Genomic DNA, 11,389 nt, shown 5'->3' with positions numbered 1-11,389 from the left:
TAGGCTTTTACTTGTTGTTGGGAAAGACACAACTAGATCATAGGAAAGGGTACATTTTTGTCTTTAAATATTTTAGTTACGGATTCTCAGATACCGTTTTGTCAGTACAGCATTCCAACGTCTTTGATGTTTCAATTAACTCTTTTCAGGTGGAAACCGGATGGAACCTGTTTTTGTAATCGCAGATAGATTCCCCCGAGGTTTCTTCATTAAATAAAGTCCACTCTATCTTTGTACTCCAAGCATAGAACAAGCTTGTTTTGTTTTACTCGTAGCAGTTGTAGTACACCATGGTGGTCACAAGATGGCGACATAATTCGTACTGTTTGCTACACTGTACTTCACACATCGTTTTCCTACCAGTCTAGAGATGCTTGTAAACCTGTACACGTGGTGGTGCTCTAGAGTTTGTTTTTAACTGATTCATTTATGATGTGTGTGTGTGTGAATGCCTTTTTATGTCCTTGAGTAGGAAAAAGGCAATTCCACAGAGCATTTTCGTTGCGGTTTGATCTAGTATGCCGTTGTACTTCCTAGATAATGCTGCATTCGAGAAAGGTGTGAGTAATAGGCCGTGAACGGCATACCATAATTTACACGATTATAAATACATTTGTCTTTATTATTATAGTTATTTGAAATAAATAACTTCACGTAACGCAATGTGCCTCGTGCTTACTGAATGAACCAGAACAACGAACATCGCATTCAGTCATATTTTTTTGTTTACATCAGTCTCGAACGCTTTGAGGTTGGAACTGACACGATCCAACTGTAATGATTCCGATTTCCCACCTTCCTCAAATGCAGCATGAACTTGATCCACACCACTGCCGTCCTTTTGAATTAAATAGCGGCCTTTACGTATTACAGATTTGCTTAATTCTACTTTTTCTCTCTCTCTCTTTCTTGCTTAATTCTTCTTAATTGACTCACATTATAGAGCACAAATGTTAAAATGTATTCAAGCCAGCATCAGCTCTCAGACCATAGGTGTTACTTTTACTTACCGATTACTTGACAGGTTTCTCCACTGCAGGCGTTTAAGTGCGGTTGCCATGGCGACACGTCGTGCGCCTTGGAAGAAGTGAGAAAAAAGTGACATATGTAGTGGTTTTTGTTCTTTCTTTGTACTTGGTCCAGCGACAGAAGATGTTGGAACATAGGTCCCTGAACGACACTCCGGATAACCGGACCGACACTTTGTTCACGTCCAAGTTGAGCGCCGCTGCTGACACGTGCGTGGGACTTGCCATCCTCACAGTGGGTACGTGCACCAATTATTTCTTTGTTTATTATTTATTTTTATTTCACATTAAAAGCATACACAAAAAAAAAATGCAAACACGTCTAAAACAGATTTTAAAGTTACTTTTTTAAAGCAATTTAGATTAGATAATTATTGTGACAGTATGATTCCCAAACTTAATTCCCATTTGTGCAATTTGATTGTTTTGGTCAAAATGTAGTTTAAAGTTTTAATTCCTCAGGTGAATGATATAGTCTGTTTATCGTGTGATATTTTTTTCCCCCTTTTTTTCTTTGTATCCGTCATACTCTTAATGAAATCCAATGGGAAATACATTAAATAAATATTATGTTAGCTAATGACTTACTAAGAATTATCATTCTCCATTAAATATATTTGCAATATGGCTGTACTGTTATTATAATGATTAATAGTCACTGTTATTATTCATGAGTACCATAAAAGCATGTTGCTTTTCTCAATATGATGTCATGCAGTTGTACACCACTGCAAACTACAACTATAATAGTTCAATTATTGTTAATGGCGATCAAAATTGAGCACTATTATCTTCATAATACCGTATTTGACAGTGGTTGTATCAGTTATTGTGCTGTATTTGGAAAGTGATCTTAATCTTTTATAATACAATGACAGGGTATACAATAGATGCAATCAGAAATAACTGCATTGCATTTTAATCAGTGTCTATTCATTCATAACAAAATGTTTTAATTCGGAAGTAGGCTACTTACTTAAATAAGAGCAATTTATACAGGAAGGAACCGTTGTTTTTTGTGGGGTGGAGAGACAAACCTAATTATTGCATGTTTTAAAAAGCAGGGTGTTGCAAGTTAATCAGTGTCTATTCATTCATGACAAAAATGTTTTGATTAGGAAGTACTTCGGAAAACCGTTGTTAATATATAATATTTAATATTTCTGTTACAGATTTCAACTTATTGTAGGAAGTAGGGATATGTGTCACTTTTACCAACACTCTGTGGCACAAGTTAACAAGGCGACAGTTAAGTACCGCAGATTTGATGTCAGTCTGAGATTTGAAAATAAACTGGCAGTGGATGAGCAAAGCCATTAGCCTCGCTAGCCTCAGCTAGCGTTAGGCCGATCGCTGCTAGTCTTAACTCATTCACTGCCATAAATTCTTTTTTTTTTTTTTTTAAATATTGAAGATTAGAGTCAAGAGGCGATAATTTTTTTTAAAATTGCAATTAATCACATAACTTGTTGTTCTAAATGTACAATAAAGGTTTTCATACTCTTAACAAAAGTGGGGAAAAAAATGTTAAACTAATAGAAATAGTTAAAATTATTTTTGGACGTTTATAGCCGTCAACAGCAGTAAATGAATAAAAAGAAAGAAAGAAAATATTATAAAAAATTGCAATTAAAGTTTTTTATCGTAATTAATCGTATGACTTCACTAGTTAACTCGCAATTAATCACAAATTGTGTGTACAAAACTAAATGTACAGTAAAAAAAAAAATCTTGATTTTTAACAAAAGTGGGGAAAATAATCTAATTCATATTACATTTGTGGAATATGAATTAAGCAGAAAAATCCCCCGTTTTTAATCCATTTATCCCACTACTCAGGGGACGGCCATTTTGCCACTTATCGTCAACTCTGGATTTGGTCATATGAGCCCTTAGCCACTGTGATGTCATTTTCGGTCGACAGCAAGTTGCAGTACAAGACAAAATGGCCGCCCCCTGAGATGGATACAAACAGATGGCTTTTTCTGTTTAATTCATATTCCACAAACTTAATCAGAATACCGTGCTAAGACTAGAAAATATAGTTTCCGAAATGTTGGGAACTACAATGCTGTACTATAAAAAATATCAACGACATTGTGGGGTAATTGAAAGTAAGATTAGATGAAAGAGTAGATAATAGTAAACCATAATTGTCCTGTTTGTGGTTGCCCCAGTGGTGCTGTCAGTCCTGGGTAACGGCATAGTTCTGGTGATCTGCTACCGGCGCCGGAAGAAGATGGTGGGCTCCGAGCTGCTGTGCGTCAACCTGGCCGTGGTGGACTTCCTGTGTTGCATCTGCTTCTACCCGCTCTCCATCCTGTCATCCTTTCACCACGCGTGGCTGGGGGAATATGTCACTTGCATCTACTACGGCCTGGGCTGCTACATTTTCGGCCTGTGCGCCATGTTCACCATTGCCGCCATCAGCATTATCCGCTACCTTAAAACGTGCTACAGCTTGGTTTATGGTGGGTATTGTCACAGTTATCCCTAAAGCTAACTGTGTTATTTTTGTTACTTCTACTCATGGCAACTGATTTTCATGCAATTTTAATTAAGCGCAAAGGGGGCACATAATGTATGTATTCTATGTTGTCTTTTTATAAAATTAAAAGTGACTTATAAACTCTCTTTAGAATCCATTCTAAGCAAATATATTAAAAAAAAGATGTCAATACTGTAAGTAGCGTTCTGAATCCTGCTAGCTTGCTAGCTAAAGCGGGATATATCCATATAGATTTTCAACACTTTAAACTGATTTTTTAAATGTGAGAGACTCATCACGAGACAAAGGGACAAATAATCTACTTATAGTGAGTGAGTGAGTGCTTGAGTTGACCAAAACAGACCACCACCACACAAGCATAATATCTCCGTCAAAAATCTGCTGCTGCTGCAGTACCAAGACTGACCTGTGAGAGGCAGTAGTACGATTCAAATTCGATTTTATTTAAATTACTTTATACTGTCTTCCCTTTGTGTGTGCCTTTATTGGGAGCGCTGTTGTACCCGATTTGGCCACTTAGGGGCAGTGTGGTTCCACGCGGTCTGATACACTGTTAAGCTGTAGCCACATTAGTATGAGTAAAGTTTTTTTTTTTTTTTTTTTATCATGGAGACGTTCTTTTGAGGGATAAAAGTGCCGCGAGCGCGCTAATTAGCATTAGCGAGTCAGACTGGGGTAGATCATTACTATAAATTGAAGCAAAAATCATTGTCAATCAAATCATTCTGAATCAAAAACGCCTCAATCGAAAATCGATTCTGAATCGAATCGCACACCCAAAAATCGGAATCAAATCGTGAGACATTCAAAGATTCCTACGCCCTAGTAAAAAAGTCAATTCAAATTCTCAGATGACTGATCGCCGATTTCGTCGACTGGTTGTCACTGGGGGAAATTGCCCTTTTAGGGATCAATAAAATAATCTGAATCTGATCTAACCTTGATGGAGACAAGCTGTAAAAAAAAAAAAAATTAAAAATGGTGGATGGATCTTTCCGCAGCTGCGTGGCTGGAGAACGTCAACATCAGGCTGGTGTGCTGCGTCATCTGGCTTGTGGCTACAGTCTGGTCTAGCTTCCCCCTCTTTGGTTGGGGCGAGTACGTCCCCGAGCCCTACGGCCTGTCCTGCACCGTCGCCTGGCGAGGCTACCACACCTCGGCCAAGGACGCCTTCTACGTCATCTGCTCCTTCGTGTGCTTCACGCTGCTTCCCGTCTTGGTCATCGTGATGTCCCACTGCCAGATCCTCTACAAGGTGTCCCGTTTCTCCTATTCGCTGTCGGCACGAGGCATCCACAACAACCTGCGGCGTGCTGAGAAACGACTCTCAATGGTGAGCTGTGTATGTTGTTTACCGCTCTTCACTTAATGCAGTGGGAGTTATGATGTGTAATGGAGAAGCACTTAGATGTGCTAAAAAGACGGAAAATTACAGCACTCTATTCTCTAAATAGTATATCTGAACAACGGCCATTTTCCCCGGAAAAAAATGCATTGGTTTGACTCAGTCTGAAGTGTTTAATGACACAAATGAAATACATGACTTTCAGATAGCTACCAAGTGGTTTATTGTACATTCCATCATTGCGCCGCTCATTCTGGTTTGCATGCCTTGGCCACCGGGGGGCAGTATAAAGACCAATTCATATTTCACTTAACTCCTGCCTGCAGTCCTGCCTAGAATTCAAGTGGGATTCATAGTAGCAAAAAGCACAGGGTGTGTGCTACATAGAACTCTAGTGGGATATTGTATTTGTTCTTCGCAGAGGATAAGGTATGTGACCGTAAGTACTGTTATGTTGTCTGTCTACATGTGTTGATGCACTGTTGCTGTTGAAGTAGCCATAGCTTAAAGCGTTCTAAAACACCCACGCAAATGCTAATCGTTGCCCATGTTAGCATTAGTCTTAAACTAGTGGGCTAAAGCTAAGTTATTTGAGAGTTTTAAATACATTACATGTCATGTTTAGTGTGACAGTAAACTTAAACTGAGTGGCAATAAACATCTTGAAGATTTATTTTTATTTTTTTAAAGAATAACACTATACAGTGGTCGCAAAAAAAAAAGAAGCAAACTTGTACAGAAACACTAGCTTACAGTAAAACATTCTAAAACACCCTCACAGATCCTAATCATCGTCTATGCTAGCATTAGCCTAGTTTGACAGTAAATTTAAACAGAGTGGCAATAATGTTAAATATTTATTCATTCTAGCTAATGCTCACCAGAAACAGCGTCCAAACAGCTCGTACAAAAAAAAAAAAGTAGGTAAACACTGGCATAAAGCGTTCTAAAACACCCACACAGATACTTATCATGGCCTATGTTAGCATTAGCCTTAAGCTAGTGGACGAAAGCTAAGCTATTTGGTTATACACACTTTGTAATGTTTAGCTTGGTAATAAATGCAATTAACAGCCGCTACGCGACGAGGCAGATCGCCTCGCCGTCATGCCGCGGCAGCCATGTTGTGAAAAAGCAGTTCTGAGGCCACAAATAAGCAGGCGACTAGTCTTTATTCTTTTCTGTGGGCGTAATTATTGTCCCCATTCACAGTAGAGTGGTGCCAGAGGGTTGTGATCTTTTGTTGTCACAAAAAAAGTCATCTCTCTTCATCCTTCAATATTTCCTATGTCTTTTTTTTTCTATTATGTAACATTTTTTTTCTCCCAGATGTTTTTCTGCATAAGTCTTGGCTTTGTCATCGCCTGGGCGCCGTACGCCATCGTGTCCTTCCTCTACATATTCCACAAAGAGAGCCAATACATGGCTCCCGAGGGCTTTGTTTTCCCTGCCCTATTCGCCAAAAGTTCCCACATCTACAACCCGTTTATTTACTTCTACTTCAACAAGACCTTCCAGAGGGAGCTCCAGTCCTTACTGGTCTTGATCTGTCCCAAAATGGGAGCCAATCGGGTTGGAGTCCACGCTGCTAAAAACCACCCGGCCCCTGACCCCATCGAAATCCAGCTCCAGGAGAGAGGCGACGTCCGTCAGGCGTTTGCTCTGTCCAGGGATCCCACGCAGAGCAAAAGCGGTAATCAAGTCCAGACAAGACTGGTGAACACCTGCTGGGGGTCCACGCCAAAGAACGTCTCAAAGGTTTTGAAAAAGAAAACGGTCAACATTTTTTTGCCTGCTTCTGTGAGCTCTTTTTAGACAAAGCTAGGATATATATATATATATATATATATATATATATATATATATATAAATATATATATATATATATATATATATATATATATATATACATACATATATAAAGTTTAGTTTTTAGGTTGAAATATTACCCCTCACCACTAGATGGCAGAAATGTCTCACTTACACCAAGTTCTACAGTGTGAGTTGGTGTAATCTTTTTTTTTTTTTTTTGCTGTTATGAAATGATATGCAGGACTAGCATAGTACCTCGACAATATTAACATTTTGGGTGAGTTGATTTTTGTCAAAAAATGAGTTCTTGCACATAATGGTGTTTTCTCGTTAAGCAGTTTTTCGCCGTCCTTGAATTGTCATTTTTATGCAAGAGAGCCATTTACACTGGAAAAACTAATTACATCTTGTGGGTATTTAATTTTTTGCTTCAAACGCTTTGTTGGTGGGTTAGGATAGTGCATCTTTTATACATTGAGAAATATAAAAAAATAAAATGGCTCAATTGGCAACACATATTTCACATATTGTGTCTGTATTTTGACCTTTGTCAGTTGTTAGCTTTGTTAGCTGAAAAAAATTATGTGTAAAAAAACAACAACAACAAAACATTGTTGCTCAGGAGTGCAGATTATTTAAATTTAATAATAATTTCCTATATCAAACGTGGTGGAAACTTTGTTTTTGTTGCAATGTGAAACTTTGGTCTGCCTTAAGAATGAAAAAAGATGCCACATGACTGAATTACCACCTTTACATGTTCAAATCTATAAATGTACCAAATACTGTACTATGATGTTTTTGTGTTGTGCTTGTATTAATCTTGTCAAACCACCTACTGTGTAATATTATTATTTTTACCAGGATAGTAAATGGAAATATAAATAATATTTTATGTACTGATTCATTGGAATTCTTTAATTCTGTGATATGAGAGAGAAAGTGTCTAATAAATAAATCTACATGCAAATCAAAATCTGCATACATCTAATTAAGTTGTGTGTCACCAACTTATAGTGTTATTCAATTTATACTGTACACACACGCACACAGGGGTCATGTGATGTGAAAAGTAACCCCACAGTGGATTACTTTCCTCTACACCAGCAAAACAATAATTCGTAGGTTGGTCTACCTTTTGTAACGTGCGGGCATCGAGTTAAATGTCAATCACGATTATACCACTTATAATTCTCTCTACTGTATTATTATGTACAATCATGAAATTTGGCACTCGACTTGGATTTAATTGTGAGCTGAGAGTCTCAACCAAAATCAACGAGGATAGTTAGCTGTGAATTATATAACTATGCTAATTATGCTAGTTGACTTTGTTGAGATTTGACACTCTCAAGCCTATCGTAGCTTAGCTGACTTTGTTGGAGACTCAACTAAAGTCTGTTAGGATAATTAGCATACTTAGAGAGCTGACTTTGGTTGCGATTTGACACTCAAGTCAGCTTGGATAGTTAGCATACAACTAACTCCATGCTAACTATCCTAGCTAAGCTGACTTTGTTTGAGACTCAACCAAAGTCTGCTAGGATAATTAGCATAGTTAGATAGCTGACTTTGGTTGCGATTTGACACTCTCAAGTCAGCTAGGATAGTTAGCATACAACTAACTCCATGCTAACTATCCTAGCTAAGCTGACTTTGTTTGAGACTCAACCAAAGTCTGCTAGGATAATTAGCATAGTTAGATAGCTGACTTTGGTCGCGATTTGACACTCTCGAGTCAGCTAGGATAGTTAGCCTACAACTAACTCCATGCTAACTATCCTAGCTAAGCTGACTTTGTTTGAGACTCAACCAAAGTCTGCTAGGATAATTAGCATAGTTAGATAGCTGACTTTGGTTGCGATTTGACACTCTCAAGTCAGCTAGGATAGTTAGCATACAACTAACTCCATGCTAACTATCCTAGCTAAGCTGACTTTGTTTGAGACTCAACCAAAGTCTGCTAGGATAATTAGCATAGTTAGATAGCTGACTTTGGTCGCGATTTGACACTCTCGAGTCAGCTAGGATAGTTAGCATACAACTAACTCCATGCTAACTATCCTAGCTAAGCTGACTTTGTTTGAGACTCAACCAAAGTCTGCTAGGATAATTAGCATAGTTAGATAGCTGACTTTGGTCGCGATTTGACAATCTCGAGTCAGCTAGGATAGTTAGCATACAACTAACTCCATGCTAACTATCCTAGCTAAGCTGACTTTGTTTGAGACTCAACCAAAGTCTGCTAGGATAATTAGCATAGTTAGATAGCTGACTTTGGTCGCGATTTGACAATCTCGCGTCAGCTAGGATAGTTAGCATACAATTAACTGTAAGCTAACTATCCTAGCTGACTTTGTTTGAGACTCAACCAAAGTCTGCTAGGTTAGTTAGCTCTTAGCCGTAAACTCTCAACTCTAGAGGCTGGGTACACCACGAATCGCAGGGCACAAATATGTAACCGTTGACGCTCATGTTCACAATGCGAATGTTTGTGGTGGTCTGTTTTCTGCGCAACCCTAAGCCAGACGCTGGTTTGTTTGCCTTTTTTTGTTAGAGGCAGACCTTGTTAGCTTTTAGTCATTTCCACACGCTGATCCGATTATATAAGTAAGATGCATCAATGGATGAAGAGAAGGTGGGACGAATGGGGGGAGGGCAGCTGGGATCAGACTGGCACCATCGGACCGGGTCAAGCCCCCCCTCCCACTCTTGCCCTCTTTTTTGTGCCAGCTGGGCCTCCATTGTTTCCATCCTGACCCTCATTAGCACCAATCGGGGAGTTTTGTGAATCTCGTCTATAATTGCTCATTTGCAATAGCGCCACCGAACTGAACACTTCGAGTCCTTTCCGTTCACATAGCAGACCGGGCGGAAGCTCCCAACAAAGTACCAGTATGGACTCTGCGTTTAGCGGAGGCATCGCGAAGAGGAGAGGAAGCTACGACGAAGCCACGGCCTCGCTGCGTCCTGTGAGTACTGTTCTGGTGTCGAAGGCGACCAGGGATCGAGAGCCGCCATTGGAATGAATGGCGGGCGACCAGGGGGAAGAATTCCCTATTGGTTTAAATGGCCCCATTCATTTCAATGGGCCGGGCTCACAGGGGTGCAGTACCCCTGGCCGCCACCGGGGCTGCAAAAATATTAAAAATTAACATTTTCCATTGGCGCTTTGAGGTCTGCCTTTTTGGGTTAATTAGTGGAGTCCAGACTTTAAATCAAACATGGTGAAGCGGCATTTAGCTGTTATGCTGCACGCAAAATGAGTAAGCTTTAAAAATTCTGGTGAAAATTATTATTTTTTCCCCATATACCCTTGATTAAGGTCTCAATCAATTCCAGTGTACGGTTATATTAGAAAACTACTTTTGATTCCTTTTAAATGATTTACAAATATTTTTATGTGTTTAAATGTTGTTCTTTTAGCATTTTTTTTCAAAGCAATTTTTGTTTTCTCACCTTTTGTTCCTGAATGACACGTTCCATTACTTGAAAAAAAGCTGCAATGGTTTCAGTATTTCTGTTTTTGTTTTCTTACAGCACTTCCGAAATATGGCTCAGAGACGTCGCTCTGCCCCGTCGTTGGTTTTGGGAAAAACTTTGGGCATGCCGTGGTCTCCGATCAGGTTAGTCGGACGACATCAAAGCTGCTACTACCCGGCTGTCAGAGCAAGTGTGCTCTCAATAACGGCTGCAAAATTGTAGATAGTGGCATTATAGTAAAGATACTATAAAAAAAATAATAATAATAATTATAGACTATGTGGTAGTTGAATAGGCATATAAGAGTGTGGAAGAATGTCCGGCTCACCCAGCATTTACATTAGAGTCCGACATTGATGCATTCATTTAGCCAATTTAAGGGTTACTAAAATGTATCCATTAATTTCTAATGAAAATCAAATGTGGACCTTGAGCGCATAACTTTGTCCATCCCTGCTCTAATCTCTCTTGAATAAAATCCAATCAAAAAAATGAATTGACTCATTTTAAAAGTAAAAGGATTAGAATTCATTTCAATTTCTTTAACACAGAAAAAAATAAAAATAAAAATTACACTGCATGTTAAGCGCACCCACTATGCGGTCGAGTGACATTTTTCACGTGTGGGCTACTTCCTTGTGGCTTACTTTCGATTTCTACACCAACCTTTGAAATATGTTAACACAAAAGCTTACGCCAAGACCACCACAAACTGAAACGCTTGAACGGCAGCTGACGACTTTCATGAGTGGGCAAACATAATGACCTTTTTTTTTTTTTCTTGAAGAGGCGTTAAGATTGCGTTCAAAATCATACTGAAGGACATGAAATAATACACACAAAAAGAAGCCCTGGACACATTTAAACTGTAATTGGTGGTTATTATAATTTGATAAAGGCCATCTCCAAATGTAAATGATCCATTCTTACATGGCTGTTGACTTTGAGGGACATGGTCGTTCATTTTCGTTACATTAGGAAGTATAATTGACGCTACTCACAGTTTTTATTATAAGATATGAAGCAGCTGGTTATCTTAGCATAATTGGCAGGATACACGGGGGAACATTTAAATCAAATGTGGACCCGTTGGAATCTCTTCAAAAAATTATACTCTTCTTTCGTGAGCAAATTTATTATTATTATTATTATTATTATTATGTTGCTTGTGAAAGAATGTTAATAATATTATTAATAATAATAATAATTATT

The 11,389-nt window shown here is 38.6% G+C and overlaps 2 protein-coding genes across 2 annotated transcripts in view; both read left to right on the top strand.

Annotated features, from left to right (window-relative positions):
* The first annotated feature begins 119 nt into the window (after positions 1 to 119).
* opn8c (opsin 8, group member c) lies at positions 120 to 6,759 on the top strand. Its single transcript, XM_077552869.1, has 4 exons — positions 120 to 1,267; positions 3,206 to 3,499; positions 4,539 to 4,870; positions 6,212 to 6,759. Exons 1-4 carry the CDS (start codon positions 1,153 to 1,155, stop codon positions 6,695 to 6,697), a joined length of 1,227 nt encoding a protein of 408 aa, XP_077408995.1. The 5' UTR covers positions 120 to 1,152; the 3' UTR covers positions 6,698 to 6,759.
* Positions 6,760 to 9,345: 2,586 nt separating this feature from the next.
* The window catches only part of tagapb (T cell activation RhoGTPase activating protein b), an 18,405-nt gene continuing 16,361 nt past the window's right edge, over positions 9,346 to 11,389 (top strand). Inside the window, exons 1-2 of the mRNA XM_077552865.1 lie at positions 9,346 to 9,666; positions 10,235 to 10,320. Coding sequence (XP_077408991.1) covers positions 9,592 to 9,666; positions 10,235 to 10,320 — 161 coding nt within the window. The 5' untranslated portion in view covers positions 9,346 to 9,591. The remainder of the gene's footprint in view (positions 9,667 to 10,234; positions 10,321 to 11,389) is intronic.

The sequence above is a fragment of the Vanacampus margaritifer genome, chromosome 19 (assembly GCF_051991255.1).
Source record: "Vanacampus margaritifer isolate UIUO_Vmar chromosome 19, RoL_Vmar_1.0, whole genome shotgun sequence".
NCBI classification, from domain to species: domain Eukaryota; kingdom Metazoa; phylum Chordata; class Actinopteri; order Syngnathiformes; family Syngnathidae; genus Vanacampus; species Vanacampus margaritifer.
The sequence above is the reverse complement of the archived record's forward strand: the minus strand, read 5'-3'. Positions and strand labels throughout refer to the sequence as shown.

Excerpts from the sequence above, each read along its gene's own strand:
- opn8c (XM_077552869.1), top strand. The coding sequence starts at position 1,153 with ATGTTGGAACATAGGTCCCTGAACGACACTCCGGATAACCGGACCGAC. Across the intron at positions 3,500-4,538 it reads GTGCTACAGCTTGGTTTATG|CTGCGTGGCTGGAGAACGTC; the intron begins GTGGGTATTGTC and ends ATCTTTCCGCAG. Across the intron at positions 4,871-6,211 it reads CTGAGAAACGACTCTCAATG|ATGTTTTTCTGCATAAGTCT; the intron begins GTGAGCTGTGTA and ends TTTTTCTCCCAG.